Source organism: Rhinoraja longicauda, chromosome 8, assembly GCF_053455715.1.
Source record: "Rhinoraja longicauda isolate Sanriku21f chromosome 8, sRhiLon1.1, whole genome shotgun sequence".
Classification (NCBI taxonomy): Eukaryota; Metazoa; Chordata; class Chondrichthyes; order Rajiformes; family Arhynchobatidae; genus Rhinoraja; species Rhinoraja longicauda.
The window spans coordinates 50,330,314-50,349,659 of NC_135960.1; the positions used below are offsets into that span (position 1 = coordinate 50,330,314).

Here is a 19,346-nt window from a genome sequence, read left to right on the forward strand (position 1 = left end):
ATTTGTTTAAATTTATTGAACTTTTTTTGTTTATTGTGTCATCTATGAGTACTGTGTTTACAGACCTGTTATGCTACTGCAAGTAAGTTTTCAATACAAATGACAAGTAAACACTATTGACTCTTGATTTACATCTGCATTGTTTTCAATACCTTTTAAAATCTTCTGTATTTTCTACATTTCTGAAAATTTCACTTGAGTCTATTAGCATTGAGAAAATTGTGCAGGCGGGCAAATCTACTTTTAATAAGAAGTGCGACCTCAGTGATTTAAATACAATATTCATAATAGAAGTAGAAATTGAATTAAAATTGGCAAAGATGATCAAGTGCCAAAGTATACAAACCGAACCTGATTCATTGATACTTTACTGTCACATGTACGTAGGTACAGTGAAATGCTTAATTTTGCATACAACCCTGTAAAATCATGTTGCAGACCTCACCTAGGCAGTACTCAAGTGTCGCTACGTTATGGCTCCAACAAAGTTACAAAGTACACCGAACAGTCCCATCTACTGCCTGCTGCCGCACATCTCAGAAAGCCGACCCACCCACTCCCACCCACCCCTCCCCCCACCCACCCCTCCCCCCCCAAGGTTCCCCTTTGTTCTCGGCTGATGCCCTAATACCAGTGAGATGGGGAGGAAAAACTGTCGTAAGAACAGTGCTTTTCCATCTTAATCAGAACAACATTGTTCCCAATGTTGGGGAAGTCCAGAACAAGGGGTCACAGTTTAAGGATAAGGGGGAAGTCTTTTAGGACCGAGATGAGAAAGTTTTTTTTTTACACAAAGAGTGGTGAATCTGTGGAATTCTCTGTCACAGAAGGTAGTTGAGGCCAGTTCATTGGCTATATTTAAGAGGGAGTTAGATGTGGCCCTTGTGGCTAAAAGGATCAGGAGGTATGGAGAGAAGGCAGGTACAGGATACTGAGTTGGATGATCAGCCATGATCATATTGAATGGCGGTGCAGGCTCGAAGGGCCGAATGGCCTACTCCTGCACCTATTTTCTATGTTTCTAACATGAAATAACTTTATTTTTACATAGAGGGCAAAGAGCTTGATATTGACAAGGATATCACAGTCCAAAATTAGATCTGCAGTCTTGGTACCACAACGTGAACCACCAAATCACAAGTATCACAGAGCATTACAATGGCAGGTGCTTTTCTTCCTTTTCGATTGAATGATAAATAATGCTGCTTAAAATCACCACATTATTTAATTCTGTTGAGTACATGGGCCAAGCAGTCAATCAGAAAACCACCCTGAGTGGAGGCAAATCACTAGGTTTCTTTGTCAATATAATCCTGTGTTAAGTATGTAATATCTATGCATGGCAAGGCCTTTCAATTACACATATAGTAAAACTCGGGTAATCAGGTATCCGATTGTTCAGAAACCCCAAGGGTTCAGCAGCTGGCTCATTCATCAGTCCAGTGCATGACCTGAGGGTCTGGAGTGCATTCTGGGTGCTTGGTCAGAGGCAGCGGTCAAGTGTGGTCAGGTCTGGAGAGTCTAGTCTGTGGGCTAGGTGTGTGGCTGAGACCGGCATCAGAACAGGGGACATCAATGGTCAGGAACAAGGGTAGGTTTGCGGCCAGAGCCAAGTCTAGAGGCCTTGCACAAATTGAAACTTAAAAGCTAAAACTCATCAGATTCTCTTTCCAGCTCCCTCTGAATTGACTTGTTTCACTGGAAATGTATTATACCAGTGTGTAATGTGTATTTTTTTTTAAATTGAGAAAAGTTTCAGTATTAATAAGAATAATATCCAACAGTCCAGAAAATCTACTGGTTAAACTCCTAAGTCCTAAAGGTGCAAATATTTGGCTAGCAGTGTTATATTGACTGCAGGCGTTTGTAAATCCATAAGAAATGAGAATAGGTCAGCCAGGTCTTGGTAAGGCTTGTAATCAGATTGCATTACCTACAAAAAGAAAAAGTGTAACAACCAGCACCGGTGAGGTCTGGAACCATCCAAGAGATACAAGATGTAGACACAAAATGCTGGAGTAACTCAGTGGGCAGACAGCATCGCTGAAGAGAAGGAATGGGTGATGTTTCGGGTCGAGACCCTTCTTCAGAGACCCAGTCTGAAGAAGGGTCTCAACCCAAAACGTCACCCATTCCTTCTCTCCTGAGATGCTGCCTGTCCCGCTGAGTTACTCCATCATTTTGTGCCTATCTTGATCTGCAGTTCCTTCCTACACAGATACAAGATGTAATTGGTTTGTCCATCTCAACAAACACCTTTTGGTGCTTTCAATAAAATATTAAGTGGGGAAATAATAAAGTTACATCTTGCGCTACCAGCTCCAGTTTGTGATTAAACAATAGCAAACTAGAAATTATGCCATTTCTGAAAAGGGTGTGTTAAGCTAGAATTGGGGTGGAAAATGTTCTGCGGATGATGTCAAGTGTGGAGATTCAGGCACACAACCTGGATTCCTTTATCTACAGATTTCCAATTAGATTGAAGCACTTCTAATCAGAATTTTGCTTGCCATTTTTGATGTTTTATGTCTGTAAACCTTCAATGATGGACATCACCTATTTTATTTTCTATAGTACTAAGTAAATGAAAGTTACCATAAACCAATGGTAAAAGTTAGCGCACACAGTTTTAATCTGATTATCACTCCCTATCAGGCACGTGCACTGTTACCTTTGAAGTGGTGTCCCAGAGCTCAATTCATTTTTGCAGAGAGTGCATGATAACGGTATTCATGAGCCAACTTCATAGCATCTAGGAAGACTAGCTCATTGTTCAGTCAAAGCAGGATTTAGGCCTTACACAATATCTTTATTAGCCTGGTTGTGGATTTGGCCTTAAAAGCTTTGATCCTGAAACATCTGTAGAAATGTTTTCAAAATCAATGCAACCCACTTGAGAATTGACATCAAGATCTGAAGAGTTTCTGATGATACAGAAACATAAGTATACTGTGGGAAGAAAGTATGAAGAATAAAGCTAAGTTGAGGCACAAGAAATGCTCACAAAAAGAAACCCTTTTTTTCACCTAAAGATCCCAAAATGCAGCAAAAAAAGCTTATTTTATTTTGTACTGTTTCAAAAATGTCACTATTGTAATCTTCATCTAATACGATTTGGAAAGTATATGTCTTGTCTTCCCATGAATATTTCAGGTGGTCTCAATGATTCTGACTGCTGTGCTTTTAATTGGGGTTGGGAAGTGGGCAAGGCAAACATAAATTTCCCCTAACGTTGAGAGCGGATGCCGTGATAATGTACCTTTACAAATTCCTGCCATAGCTGAATCTAAAACGCTTTTTAAAAATTACCTCTTTGGATTTCCAGTAGCTCCATTTCTCAGTGGCTTCTTGGCTTAACCTGGCAGGAGCAACTCATTGGTTCATGTCTTAAGTATAAGTAACAAGTTAATGTTCAAAATTAAACCATAATTACTCACCTCGGAGACTTATTTTCAGCTAGTTTATATTCTGTTAATTTCTTCTGATGGAAGAGACCAGCATAGATGTAATAAAAAATGTGAAAATTTTTCTCGCTTCTGGAACGAAATAATATTACTATGAATAAAAAATCATGGATTTTTAGTTTAACTTTTAAATTCTGATTTATAATAAACACTAAAAGAAAACAGTAAATATTCATCAAGGATCTTATCATTCTTTTAAAAATCATATAATATTAAATAAAATGTTTAACTACTTATAAATGTCAATAAACGATGTAAATATGTTATTCCATACCAATACAGGTCAGAGTCATATTTTATATATGCTTGTTATGTAAGCAAAATAGGGAAAAATATCCAAAGATAGACACAACAAGCTGGAGTAACTCAGTGGGACAGGCAGCATCTATTGAGAGGAATGAGTGACGTTTCGGGTCGAGACCCTTCTTGAGACTCGGGTCTCGACCCAAATCGTCACCCCTTCCTTCTCTCCAGAGATGCTACCCTGTCCTGCTGAGTTACTCCAGCTTTTTGTGTTTAAACCAGCATCTGCAGTTCTTTCCTGCACAAGGAAAAACATCCTACTGACCATAAGCTCAAGGGGCCAAATGGCCCACTTTAGTTTGACTCTCAAAAATCTTTATAGACCTTACCGCTCACCCTTGCTATTAGTAAACAATTGCATTATCATCCAAATTACCCATAAAGAGCATAAAGAGCAAATTACCCATAAAGAGACAAAGTAGATAAGGAGATAGGCTTCCATAATTTGAGTTTTAAATCCAGAAATTATAGGTGAGACTAATGAAGATAAGTGGCACGAAGAGCAGATCAGTTCCAGACTAAATGACGGACACGAGAATGCATAATGCACACAGAAAATAATTGAGATTAGATAGAAGAGAAAAGTTTGGTGCCATAAGTAACCAAATTAAATTCTTCTCTTACCAAGACTTCTTGTGAATGGTTTGCAATAAATTTAATTTTTGTTAATACTTTTTGGCATTGAATTTTGTTTTGAATGAGTTTAACAGTGATATGCACTTTTGGTACAGCACTATCATAGTGTCAGAGCTATATAGCATGGAAACAAAGCCTTTTGCCTAACTTGTCCATGCTGGGCAAGTACCGTTTGCCTGCATTCAGCCCTTAACGCTCAGCCAATCCTATGCGTGTGACTAATTTCACTATTAAAACCCAGCATGCATAAATTAAGAAAGTAGTCATTGTTAAATAATAATAATAATTTGGGTTACATACGCTGGTTGTTGAATAACTCTGGATTTTTCCAAGAGATATTCAGAGATTTTTGCTCCCATCACAGCACCTGTAGAAGTAAACTTCATTTCTAGGTATTTCCCAAATCGACTGGAATTATCATTGATCATAGTGCAAGCATTTCCAAAGGCTTCCACGAGTGGATTAACTTGAAGAATTTTCTCTCTCAGAACACGGTTATTGGCCTGCAAAGATGTAAAGTGTCTGTGCATTAGCAAAACAATCCTACTGAAATCAAGTTTCATGTTCTGTCCCTCTTTGCTTCCCGGTTGGCACAGCAAAGACCACAACACCTTACACCCCACCAGCTCCATGCTAAGATGCAGCTCCATATTGCCATTTACAATATCTTTAACATGATGCTTCTAATAAATATATTTTTCCATCTCTTTCCCTTCATCTTTCCAAAGGGATCATTTATTCCATTTCACTCTGACTTACTCCAGAATCATTATTTTGTTTCATACGCCACATCTCAGTGCAACAAGACCTGCCCATTTATCTTCTCCTGACCCAGCATCGTGTACCATCAATATTTTTTTCAGGATGGAATAATTACTTACTTTTATTACTTTTGAACATAGTATTGATTAGTAGGACTAGATGTTACAATCCCTAAGGTTTGCACTACAATTGACTGGTGTTGTTCTTGGGGGTGACCACTAGGTAATGTTGCTACCATTCAGACACATCTTCAGTTGTGTACCTCAACGTCACTGGGTGTTTCGGCCTTTTATCACAAGACACCCTCAGTCGAGGCATATATATATATTTGCTTCTCATAATTCAGTCTTCATTATATAGGGAGATGAAATAAAGATTAAATCAAACTTGGCAGATCCCCTCCATTCTATTTACATAGAACAGTACAACACAGGAATGGGCCCTTTACCTCACAATGTTTGTGCTGAACAGGATGCCAAGTTAAACTGGTCTCATCTGCCTCTACATGATCAATATCCCTCTATTCCCTGCACTTACATGTGCCTTTCTAAAAGCTTCTTAAATGCTACTATTGTATCTGTCTCCCCCACCACCTCTGGCAATGCATTCCAGGCCCCGACTCTTCTGTGTAAAAAAACCTGCCACGCACATCTCCATCAAACTGTCCCCCACTCACCTTGCAGCTACAAAGATAGATCACTGGCATCCATTTGCCTACTTTAATTCTCCATCCCAATTTCACTCAACTTTCCTCTCTGATTTATGTGTTCTCAGCTTCTAAAACATTCCAATGAAGTTCAACGTGCGTGCAAGGAACTGTACCTCAACTTTCAACAATGCAAAATCAGGTCTATCAACTCGCTTCACAAATGTTGCCTGAAGACCTGAGCATCTTGTGCTAGGATGCAAAAGATTTAACCCAGTGGAAACTTTCACTGTGCAGGAGATTGAAGTGGTCATGGTAGGTATCAGATCCATTGAAGGAAGTGACAGCAGGCACACATTTGGCCACAAATGATAGTAGCCGCAGCAGATTGGTGAGCAGCAGGAGAGGTTTAATTGTCCAACTTGTACTTCACAGCAGGACCGAGGTAAACATCAGAAGCATTGCTTCAAGCTCCAGATGGCCTGTGAACATTGTAACCCACGTTTGCATGCATGGAAATAAAATAAAACCAGACCCTATGTCAAGCCAACCAGTTTTGACTCTGTTTTTAAATCAATTGATTCTAAATTGTTGACTTTTCTTTATCATATGTACAAAATGTAGTAGCATCAATCACATGGATGAATTCTATTTAAATTAATAATTATTAAATTAAACGTACCTTTCCCAGATAGGTTAAGTGTTGAACGATCAAATGTGCACTCTCTGTCTTCCCAGCACCACTTTCTCCACTTATGACGATGCACTGGTGTGATGAAAACAAATGACAGAACATTTTAAAAAGAGTTAAAGACGGATGGCACAATGGCGCAGCGGTGGAGTTGATTCCTTACTGTGCCAGAGACTAGGGTTCGATCCTGACTATGGGTACTACGTGTACAGAGTTTGTTTGTTCGCCCTTTGACCACGTGGGTTTTCTCCGGGTGTTCTGGTTTCCTCCCATATTCCAAAGGCATACAGGTTAATTGGTTTAGTTAAATTTGTAAATTGTCCCTAGTATGTAGGATAGTGCTAGTGATCGCTGGTGAGGGCGGACTCGGTGGGCCGAAGGGCCTGTTTCTGCACTATATTTCTAAAGAGTTATTTAAGAGTCAACAAATACTCTGCTTTGGACCATATACAACAAAGCAATGCTCTTCTAAGATGCTAAAACAAATCACATAAGGAATAGTTTTGATTATTAAATTGTAGGACTGAAGCTACCAATGAAAGAAATGTACTTTTTAAACTTTATGAAAGCATCGTCAGAAATCAATCTGACACTGATACCACAAGGACATTAAAGGTCACTAAAATCCGCACGTGTGACAATAATAAACATAATCCATGCCACCTCTCTTCAGAGCAATCCAGTCCATCCCATTCCCTGCTGTATACCAGCATTTCTCTTAATTGTCTATCCCTTTTCCCTTGGAAAACATTGATGGCCTCTGCTTCCATCATTTTCAAAAGCAACATGTTCCATGTCCTTACCACTCTTTGTGCAAGATAGTTCTTCCTCATATTCTCACTCTATTTATTGGACTACTCAAGCTAAAAGGAATTTCTTTTCATTGTCGACCAACTAGATTTGTTTTTCCAATCTCCTTCACTATAGCATCTCCAATCGAACACTTGTAGGTAAAATTCTTCATCCTTTGAACCAGTCCAGTAAATCTTCTCATCACCTCTCTTAGGGGTCTTCGCATACTTGAAATTATTGCAATATTCTACCCACTATAAAAACCTGTAATTTATAAAGGTTCGGCATAGATCCCCCATTTTTATACTCAATAACTATGAAGTCCAAAGTCCTATATATTACTTTCTCAGTAAATCTTGCCACCTTCAAAGATCTCTCCATATGAGCCATATCTGTTCCTGCACATTCGTTAGAACAGTGCTATCAGGTCTATATTGTTTCTTGCCAGTTAAAGCTTCTGATCAACAGCAATGCCTAGATTGTTGATAGTGATGACTATGACAATGCTCACTTCAAATAATGTCCAGGAAAGTGCTTAGACCTCCTCATATTGGAGAAAAGCAATTGATAGACACTTGTCTGTCAGAAATCTTAAGTGCCAAACCAGCCCAGGTCTGATGTTGTCCTGGTCTTGATGCATGTAACAAAGATATGTTAATTATGTATGGAGTTGTGAAAGGAACTGAATGTTTCCCATGCATTCACTGTTGAGTAAAAGTTCCATGCAAATGTGATTCATTGTCCCAAACGCTCGTTTGTCTTTGTCTGACAGTGACAGATACACATGATAAACATAAGTACAGTGTCCTCCATAATGTATAGGAAAAAGACCCATCATTTATTTATTTGCCTCTGTACTTCACAATTTGAGATTTGTAATAGAAAAAAATCACATGTGGTTAAAGTGCACATTGTCAGATTTTATTAAAGGGTATTTTTATACATTTTAGTTTCACCATTTAGAAATTACAGCTGTGTTTATACATAGTCCCCCCCATTTCAGGGCACCATAATGTTTGGGACACATGGCTTCACAGGTGTTTGTAATTACTCAGGTGTGTTTAATTGCCTCCTTAATGCAGGTATAAGAGGGCTTTCAGTACCTAGTCTTTCTTCCAGTCTTTCCATCACATTTGGAAGCTTTTATTGCTGTTTATCAACATAAGCACCAAAGTTGTGCCAATGGAAGTCAAAGAAGCCATTATGAGACTGAGAAACAAGAATCAAACTGTTAGAGAAAGGGACAGAAAGGAGGAAGGAATATTTCAGAAAGAGAAAGACAGCATTCTGGATTGAGACCAGGGATTTTCAGCCAACAAATAGAAATGTACTGATTGGGACAGAGGAATCAGAGATTAAAAATGTAGTTTAGAGTTTCAAGATGTTATCTCACGTTCTCATCCAGTCCCTATGCACTAAGGGCAACTTACTGAGGCCAATCTACCCAGACGTCTTTAGGATGTGGGAAGAAACCTGAGCTTCTGGAGGAAATGCATGCGGTCACAAGGAGAATGTGTAAACTCCACACAGACAGCACCCAAGGTCAAGATTGAACCAGGGTCTCTGGCTCTGTGCGACAGCAACTCTACCAGGTGCGCCACTGTGCCATGTGCATCATTAATAAATAGGAAGAGTGACATGGTTAGAGGAACACATGGCAGCCAATCAGGATCAATAATACTGTAAGTGAAAATGTTGACTACAAATGAAACAGCAATTGTCTGAGGAATAAAAGGGATCAAAGAATTGTTGATCAGTGGTGAAAGATGGATTCTAGGTAGCGAAGGAAGGTCTATTTAATGATTCAATGATTCAATTCAATGTTTCAATGATACTTTATTGTCACATGTACCTGGATTCAGTGAAATGCTTTGTTTTGCATACAACCCGGTACAATTATATGGACCTCACCTAGGCAGTACACAAATGCCACCACGTTTTGGCGCTGACAAAGTTTCAAAAGTTCATCAAACAGTCCTATCTACTGCATACCACATGGCAGTAGCTCCACCCCCCTCCCCCCTTTGTCCTCGGTGGCACCCTGCCATGTAGCTCTGTGCTGATATTAACCATTCCTTCAGCTGTAAAAGTACAACGGTTTGTGCAACACCATGCTCAACCAAGGATGCGGCATCAATCCAATATCAAAATGATTTTCTCCCCATTTTTGTTATAATTGTAAAACATACTTCGCATTTTAATTCCAGTACATGTTTCGCATTTGAACAATTTGGTCACCCTACACAGAAAGAATCAAAAGACTACGGATGTTAATGTTTTCAATCAGCCTTGTTCTTACCTGGTCTCTGCTGAAAGTTACCATCCCTTGATAGGCTGCATCTGCAGTGGCAAAGATGTGTGGTCGATTTGAACAGCGTCTGACTCCATGATAAATCTTCGAAAACTGTAATTGAGGACAGAATGGATTACCACAAAACAGGAGAGTAATTCCACAGAAATTAGTTATCTTTTTAGGCATTCTGTCAGATCTGAGCATTCAAGTCCTCCCCAGGTTATATCACGGAGAATTATCCAGCAATATATTTAAATATAAATACATACCATCTAAGGGCAACGTGTAGTTAATCCAGGGGTTTAAACACAACCATTCAGATACTCCCATGAACCGAGTACCCAAAGAGTGCAAGATTCCTGCACCCCACCACAGCTGGCAAAACAATCCCGCCCATCTCCCTAATGCTCACTTTAATGAACAAGCAGTACTCAAGTCAGATTTAGTTTAGATTACTTTACTTTATTATTGTCATGGGTACAGTGAAAAGCTTTTTTGTTGCAAGCTATGTAATCAATGTAAAGACCAGACATGATTATAATCAAGCCGTCTACAGTGTACAGATACAGGATTAAGGGAATAATCATGTGGTTTTAACCAGGAGAACACCTGGAACTTGTTTCTGCTCTAGTTTTGTGGGTTCTGTGATGGTCAATGTGGAAACCGCTGATCCTTGAAGTACATGTTCTTAACAATGATGTTGAGAAATACTCAGATTGAGTACTGATTAGTGGATAGTAATTAAAGCAGAAATACGGCTACATTTCCTCCGTTTAAACAACCATGAAAGATCTGCAGCCACTGTCCGCATCAAATTACTAACTCTGTCTTCTGCATGTAGCATCTGTGACTTCCCTGATTTATGTGCTTCAGTTATGCACAAAGCTGATGAGTCGCTGGTTACAGCATGGATTGAGGTCCATTTGTACAGCTGAAAATTCTTCGAGAGGTCCCATGGATGCCACAAGTCCAGATCCACATCCCCATTCGTCGCCTGTCACTAAGAGTCCAATGGTCATGAAGAGGGAGAGCAATTCCATAGCAAAAGTCCAACTCATATCTAGCTCCATTCTGTAGAAAAGTGGAGTCACACCAAGTAACCATCCAACACCCTACCCTGACCCCACTCCTTCCACAACTCCTTCCCCTTTATGGTGCTCAAACCGTTGCATACAACCAAATATACAAGAACTTGGGTCTTACCTCTCGTGTGTATATAGGTAAGTCCTGGAAAGGGTTTAATGCAATTAAGATGTCTCCAACATAGGTATATATCTGTAATTCCGAATACCTTTTCTGTAGGCAATATATGATGGTTTCCTTGAAAAGTAAAATTAGGAAGTATTAAAGTTTGCTATTAGGTGCTTTGTAAAGATCTCATCTCATTTGTAGTGATGAAGAGAAGAAAAAATGACTAATTCACAGAAAGGTATTAAAAGACGAGTGAGATAATGTAAAAGGTAACGACATTAAACTATCATTAAAATTTGTCCTGGACAAACTTGTACATTTTTGAAAACTGTACCTCATCAAAAATTTCTAGTGTGACTAAATCGTCGGTCATGTTCTGCCCACTGCTCTCTGAGGCCCTCATGTGACGACTTGTTCTGCTAAGCATGTGTTCCTGTCTGCTTAAAACAAAAGACACCCAGAAGTGATAAACACAGTAACTGGATACATAATGATTCACTGTCAATAAGATTGCTTTCTGTAAATGAATTACGGAATCTTAGTTTAGTTTAGTTTAGCATGGAGATACAGCATGGAAACAGGCCCTTCGGCCCACATAGTCCATGCCGACCTGTTAACACTTGTTCTCTGTTATCCCATTTTCAACCCACTCCCTACACACTGTGGGCAATTTACAGTGCCCAATTAACCTACAAACCCGCATGTCTTTTGGAATGTGGGTGGAAACCGGAACACACAGAGGAAACCCACACAGTCACAGGGAGAACTTCACACAGACAGCACCCGAGGTCAGGATTGAACCTGGGTATCTGGTGCTGTATATTTGCCCATTTCTTTGATTTTCTAAATTCTAGAGAATATCGCCCCTGTCTGCTTAATCTATCACAGGGCATTCCACCCTCACCCTGCCCCACTTCTCAGAATAAATCCAGTGAACCTTTATCGAAATCCCTCTATCTCTGGTATATTTTATCTTTAGACCAGACATGAACACAATATTCTAAATGTGGTCTCAACAGGTAAGACTTAGCTACAGTAAAATTAATATACACGTACTCAAATCCTCTTATGGCAAATGTCAACACACTCTTTGCATTCTCAGATCCTTGCTGTGCTTGCCTCTTAACTTTTAGTGACCTGTCCAGGGACACCTCGATGCCTTGGGAGACTAAACTCTATCAATCGCTCAATCCATTTAAAATATACTCCATTTTAATTTTTCTCCACTAAGTAGATACCCTTTCACAGGCATGTGCAATCCGGCAAAGAAGAGGAAGCAATGAGGAGAACCAAGGGGAAAAAAGACAGAAAGTGCCGGAGTAACTCAGTGGGTCAGGCAACATCTCTGGAGACCACGTTAGGTGACGTTTTGGGTCAAGACCCTTCTTCAGATTGATGTACAAGGGAATGTCTATCATTGAGTGTAGACTAAGAGGAAATGGATGATATAGATTAATGTCTATATCATTATAGGCCAATTCTCTGAATGCATTCAAGAGAGAGCTGGATAGAGCTCAGGGGGTATGGGGAGTCAGGGGGTATGGGGAGAAGGCAGGAACGGGGTACTGATTGAGAATGATCAGCCATGATCACATTGAATGGCAGTGCTGGCTCGAAGGGCCGAATGGCCTCCTCCTGCACCTATTGTCTATTGTTAACTAGGAGAGCTAAAGGCTCACTAATGATGTAACCTGCCTGGAAGAGGTGAAAATAGTGGGAGAGCAAAGAACTGAAACAGGTGTTGTAATTATAAGATGCAGAATACAGCAGTTGCAGGACATTTGATATAAAAGGAGAATGCTGAGAAAGTCCAGCAGGTGAAATACTTTGCGTGGAGTGAGAAAAAAAGGAATTACATCATAACTGGCCAGGGATTGAAAAGCAAAAAACTGCAATTGCAGGAAATCTGAAACATAAACATAAAATACTGAAAACCACTCAGGAGGCCAGGCAACGGCTGCAGAAAAACACACAAATCAAAAAATGATCAGACCCTTCCACCCACCCTACCAACACCCCCCTACAAACCACCCACCTCCCGTCATTACTTCCACCATAAGAGATTATGCACCACTGTCCCTCCTCCCACCATTCCCATAGAGGCCATCCAACCTGCAAATCCACCTCTCTGCGTCATTTGCTCTGCTCTTACACCAGAATTGTAAAAATTATGTATCAAAACATGAGAAGAATACATCGGGTAGATGCAGAGTCTCTTGCCCAGAGTAGGGGGATCGAGGACCAGAGGACATAGGTTTGAGGTGAAGGGGGAAAAAATTTAATAGGTATCCGAGGGGTAACTTTTTCACACAAAGGGTGGTGGGTGTATGGAACAACCTGCCAGAGGAGGTAGTTGAGGCAGGGACTAACCCAACATTTGAGAAACAGGTGCATGGATAGGACAGGTTTGGACAGGTGAGATTAGTGTAACTGGGACATGTTGGTCGGTGTGGGCAAGTTGGGCAGAAGGGCCCGTTTCCACGCTGTATCGCTCCATGACTTTGCGAATAGACAGTTCTCGCACAAACGAGTAAGCCACTTAGTCAAAATCAGTAAATTCAACATAGAGCTGCAAGGGCTGAAAACTGCCTTGATGTGAGACGCTGATCATTAGGTTTTGATGGTCTTTGTTGTAAGTTTAAGTGGGAAAGATAGAACAGTGGTAGCAGGACGTAGAATTTAAGTAACAGGCATTTGGAAGCTCAGGGACATGCTTTCAGAATGAACAGAGTGTTCTGCAAAGCAATCACCTAATCAGTGTTGACTTTATCCAATGTAGAGAAGGCCCACCAATGTTTCCTCTATTGTTCCTTTGCTCCACCCATACAGGATTCAAAATCCAGCGTAGATCAAAGATCCGCTCCCTATCCTACTTTCATCCCATTCTTTATTCTCAGGTCTATCCCTCTTTTGTTGATTAATTGTTAAGACTTCGGCTAGAATCTGGAAGTGTGTGATGTAATTTACATTGAATTTTAGACTATTATTGTTTGTACTTGTATACTCAGTAACCTATAGTTAAATGGGTGCGAATGTAAGCTAACAACTCCAAGGGGTGGAATGCAATGTTAGGGTTAAACAAACTATGACAACTAAAATGGAGTTGTCAGCTAAATTAGCATCATCACATTTCAACCCTACTTAGGAAAATAAGTAGATGTTTTTGAAGAATGCTTAGGCTAACTCAAAGGAACCAGTAAATTATGCAGCCACCTGTGAGGTGACTAAGATAAACTTTGCCTTCCTAGAGACATCCGAGACTAGCTCTCGGCATCTGATAGGGCACATAACTCACACCTTTATGGTACCAAGGAGGATGGCTGGATTGACATATCGTCACCTGTTGTTCGAGAAATAAAAGTTATTATATATATATATGCATGCTGCCATCATTTGAGCAGACCTTCACCAGAGGGGGAGAGTTTGAAGCGAGCTTCACCTTGGGGGAGAGAGAGAACTTCACCAGCGGGGAAGAGATTGAAGAAATCTTCACCTAGAGGGGGAAGTATTGAGGGGAAGAGCTTAGGCCATGGTGTGTGTCAGTCCAGCCAGTGCAGACAGGAGCCTCGAATACGCAGAGGGGCGTGAGATATTATTTTGTATTGTTACTTTATTGTTAATTGTATTGTATTTTACTTGTATTTTGCTTTAATAAATAGTTAATTGTGCTCTTCAGCATGAGCTTTCTCTGTTCATTGATCCAAATCCTTGAATCCTGCATATATTTCATTACAACGTTTTCTTATCCACTCATCCACAATTAAAATTAGCAGCATTAACACCACAGAGAGCCTCTCCTTGAAGTTAAGTACCGTTGAATATATACTCCCCAACTTTGGCTAATTTGCAACCATATCTGTAATGGCTATGAAATAATTCTCACTTATTTCTTCGTGCTTTACTAACTTCATAAAATAATGTTCATAAATTATAGGAGCAGAATTAGGCCATTTGCCCCATCAAGTCTACTCTGCCATTTAATCATGGCTGATCTATCTTTCCCTCTCAACCCCATTCTCCTGCCTTCTCCCCATAACCCCCGACACCCTTACTAATCAAGAATCTGTCAATCTCTACCTTAAAATATTCATTTACTTGGTCTCCACAACCTTCTGTGGTAATGAATTCCACAGATTCACTCTGACCTCTGACCAAAGAAATTTCTCTTTATCTCCTTTCTAAACGTAACTAAAGGCATCAGTCTGAAGAAGGGTCTCAACCCGAAACGTCAACCATTCCTTCTCTCCAGAGATGCTGCCAGACCCGCTGAGTTACTCCAGCATTTTGTGTCTTATTATAACTGCAGCATGCATTCAGATCAAAATGTTCAATTTTGCCTTTTTATTATTTTTTTCTTACTCATGACTACATTTGGAGGCAAATGCAAATGTTTGCCTCTTCCTGTCACACTCTTGGCATCGTTACCTATTTTACTACCTTGTATCATCAACTTTTACATTTATTTTCAACTTTCTGAATTCACTCTCTGTAATCTGAAAAGTGCAAGCTTTGTCTGTGTGATAAAGCATTGAGTGAATAAGAACCCTTCCAGAGTTGAGCAGATAGCTCACTAATTAATCCAAATGCGACCTTGGCACAATTCTTAGACTCCAATGATCTAAATGGTGCTTACTGCAGCTGCTCCTTCAGTAAACTTCATATTCTTACTTACATCCTAAATAAATAAACATCTCAAATAAGAACAGATTTCCTTGAAGCGTCACATGGCTTTCTTCTCAAGTTTTCTCTTTCCCCAACCTGCAGGTCCATCAGAATGAATCTTCTACCACAGTTGAATACTTCTTCAAATTCCAGCATGTGCCCCAGGTTATCCAATTTTCAATGGCTACCAGCTAGTTTGTGCCAACCTTCCACTGCTTACCCTTCAACACACAAGTGGTAGTGAAAAATTATGAGAGTCTTCAAGAAGCATGGTGGAGTACATACCTCAGTCAGCATTAATTGTGTCAAAGAAAATGATTGAGAACTTCAAGTTCCTTGGCATTAATATTACCAATGATCTGTCGTTGACCAACCACATTGATGCGACAGTCAAGAAAGCACACTAATTGATGCCTCTACTTCCTGAGCAAATTCAGCATGTCTCCAGTGTCTCTTACAAACCTCCTAAGATGCACCACAGAAAGCATACATTCAGGTTGCATTACCACTTGGTTTGAGAATGGCTCTGCCCAAGACCACAAGAAATTGCAGAGAGTTGTAGATGTAGCCCACTCCATCACACAAACTACTCAACATTGACTCCTTCTGCACCACATTGCCTTAGAAAAGCAGCCAACATAATCAAAGACTTGTCCCACCCCTGTCATTTATTTTCCCAGCTCACATCTGACAGAAGGTACAGAAGCTTGAAAGCGTGCACCACCAGACTCAGGAACAGGCACTCTGGAGGATAAGGCACTAGACGGCCCAGAAAAGAGAATAGAAACTGGACAATTATCTCAAATGCCAAGAGAAGGTGAAGAGATTCAGACCATTACAGTTTGGAACAATGTATTAAATTCAAATACGATAATGAACCCTGCGGTACAAATCAAGATCTAAACCATTAATCTGTGCCAGAAAGGCGGGATGAACCAGTCAAGAAACACCTATATAAAAACATATTACAGTGACCACACATACAAACCCAAGACCATTGGCTATGTCGTGTAGGGGGATAATGACCTGGAGCACGAGGCACGTTAAACCTCAGAAAGTGCACTCATCGAGTGAGATAAATAACCGGAGTGAGTGTGGAGTTCCATAAATTCTTTGTTGATGTTCAAATATCTGGTGTAAATTTACCCTCTTCATTATCACTGGATGCCAAGGTTATGCTGTGGTTGCACAGTGAAACCACTTTGGAAGTGTTTTAAAATGTGTTATAACTGTGAATCGAAGTACTTATTATTTCCACTAATAAACAGTTGTTTAGATTACATCAAACCTTTATCATGGCTTTCACACTAATCTCCAAAATTTATCTGAGATGAACAGAGGATTTGTAACCCTTAAGTTCTTTTATGCGATTTTATAGTTTTTGTTACAGTGTTTTTGTTACACCGAGTTACAGTGAAAGGCTTTATGGAGCATGATGAGAGTTTATGATGACCCTAAATGAAGCTTTTGATAAGATACATCTGTGATCCTTTTCTCTTGAAAGAGTCAATTTTGGAGTACGTTTTGTTTGATTTATAGGCGCACAGTTTATTACTGCACTCATGACTCACTATACAAAATGATTGTAGTTTATTCTGGGTAAGGTTGCAGAAAATCTGACTAGCTCTTGAAAAATCCAAGAAAATGAAAACTGGTTTTATCTGCTTATGTACACAGATGGGTAAGAATACTCACTCGAAGCAAGGACAATACTTCAGAGAGAAAAAGCTTTGAACGTTTTGTAATTATTTAAACTGCAGGCTAATTTGGTGAGCGTTCAAAAATGACCACAGGAATCACAAATTACCCATTGCTTCCAATAGAAACAACACACCGGCTACAAGCTGCTGCCTGATTGACATAATAACTGCAAGCAGCCTGTGCTTATTGCACCACTCATTAGCTGAGCAAAGCAGGAGGGTGCACAATTCGTGGTTTGGGTAGCATCAGTTAAAGTAACCCAGCACCACGTAGCTTCTTCTCTTTTAACAGTACTATCCTTTAACCTCCTCCACGTGTTTTTATTATGACTCAGAAGGCAGGTCATTCAGCCCATAAGATCCATGGTGGCTCTCAGCACAGCAACCTAATTTGTCCCTCCCACATCTCACCTTCCTGCAATCTCTCTTGTGCCCATCTTCAAGTAGATTAAAAAAAAGACCCAAAATGCTGGAATAACTAGGCGGGTCAGGCAGCATTTCAGGACAGCAATCGGTAGCGTTTCATGTCAGACCCTTTCTTCAGACTGATTGTAGTAGGGGGGGAGAAAACTGAAAGAGAGGTGGGAGCAGGACAAAGCCAGGCAAATGGTAGGTGATTGGGGGGGTCGGACTAATAGATGGTTGGACTCTTTTTTTTGTTGCCATTAACCTATATTCAGGGTGACTTAAAAAAGCTGCTTAACCCTACCAATATGTCATCGGGACGTGGGAAGTAGTTGAAGCACCTAGGAATAACACACATTTGTGCGGCACGGTGGCGCAGCGGTAGAGTTGCTGCCTTACAGCGAATGCAGCGCCGGAGACTCAGGTTCGATCCTGACTACGGGTGCTGTACTGTAAGGAGTTTGTACGTTCTTCCCGTGACCTGCGTGGGTTTTCTCCGAGATCTTCGGTTTCCTCCCACACTCCAAAGACGTACAGGTATGTAGGTTAATTGACTGGGTAAATGTAAAAAATTGTCCCTAGTGTGTGTAGGATAGTGTTAATGTGCGGGGATCGCTGGGCGGCGCGGACTTGGTGGGCTGAAAAGGCCTGTTTCCGCGCTGTATCTGAAATATGAAATATGAAAAAATATATGGTCAGCATGAGAACATATAATACCATACAGTCAGAATCAAACTGTGGTCCCTGTAGTTGTAAGACAGCAACACTACCAGATGCACCACCAGGCACTCCCAGTTTCTATCCACTTCCACCTTCCCTGCAATTATCACAGAGAAAACGGAGTTGGAATCAATGGATTTCTTTCCGGTTGGAAGGATATAACTAGTGAAGTGTTCAAGGATCAGTTCTTGATTCACAATTATTTATTATTTATATTAATGACCTGAAGGAGGACACAGAATGCAAGGTCGCCAAGTCTGTACACGACAGGAACATAGGTGCAAAGGCAAGTTGTGACGTGGAAATTAGGACTCTGCAACAGGATATAAATAGATTGAGTGATTGGACAAAAACATGGCAAGTGAAGTTTAATATGGGAAAGTACAAGGTCACTTATTTCAGTAAGAGGAATCAAAAGGCAGATTATCTAAATGGAGACTGCAACTGAGTGAAGTACAGATGGCGCCGCAAGGAACTGCAGATGCTGGTTTACAAAAAAGACACAAAGTGCTTGAGTGACTCAGCGGGTCAGACAGCATCTCTTTAGACTTTAGAATTTAGAGAACTGCAGCGTGGAAATAGGACTTTCGGCCCACCAAGTCCACACCGACCAGCGATCCCCGTACACCACCACTATCCTGCACACTAGGGATAATTTACAATTTTACCAAAGCAAATTAATCTACAAATTTATGTGGAGTGTTGGAGGAAATCAGAGCACCTGATCTGCTGGTGTGATGTCATGATCTGCTGACGTGATGTCATGACCTATTGGTGTGATGTCATGATCTATTGTTGTGAAATCATGATCTTCATTCTTCCATTGGCTGCCAATATACCAGCCAGCTTGACTGTCAGCACAAATGCGAACATCTTTATCAGTCAGTGCACTGATGCTATATTCACAGCACATAAACAACAAGCACCTTGCAGCCACTAATCCTGAAATTCATGCCATGGCATTCCTCATTCCTCACCACCCCCCCCCCCCCACCCCACCCCAGTGTTTTGCATATGTTATTTCTGGAGTAGAATATTATTGCATCAATTTTCCAACTTGATTCACTCCATCCGAAAAATC

The 19,346-nt window shown here is 40.4% G+C and overlaps 1 protein-coding gene across 4 annotated transcripts in view; it reads right to left on the minus strand.

Moving 5' to 3' along the window:
• Nucleotides 1–19,346, minus strand: part of myo3b (myosin IIIB) — a 337,839-nt gene that overhangs the window by 232,211 nt on the left and 86,282 nt on the right. For 3 of the 4 annotated variants that reach the window (XM_078403917.1, XM_078403919.1, XM_078403920.1), the window contains 6 exons: nucleotides 11,113–11,218; nucleotides 10,791–10,907; nucleotides 9,594–9,698; nucleotides 6,494–6,577; nucleotides 4,704–4,906; nucleotides 3,438–3,536 (listed from right to left, as the gene is read on the minus strand). In XM_078403917.1, the coding sequence (XP_078260043.1) occupies nucleotides 3,438–3,536; nucleotides 4,704–4,906; nucleotides 6,494–6,577; nucleotides 9,594–9,698; nucleotides 10,791–10,907; nucleotides 11,113–11,218 (714 nt within the window). The remainder of the gene's footprint in view (nucleotides 1–3,437; nucleotides 3,537–4,703; nucleotides 4,907–6,493; nucleotides 6,578–9,593; nucleotides 9,699–10,790; nucleotides 10,908–11,112; nucleotides 11,219–19,346) is intronic. The other variant, XM_078403918.1, reaches the window with a different exon arrangement.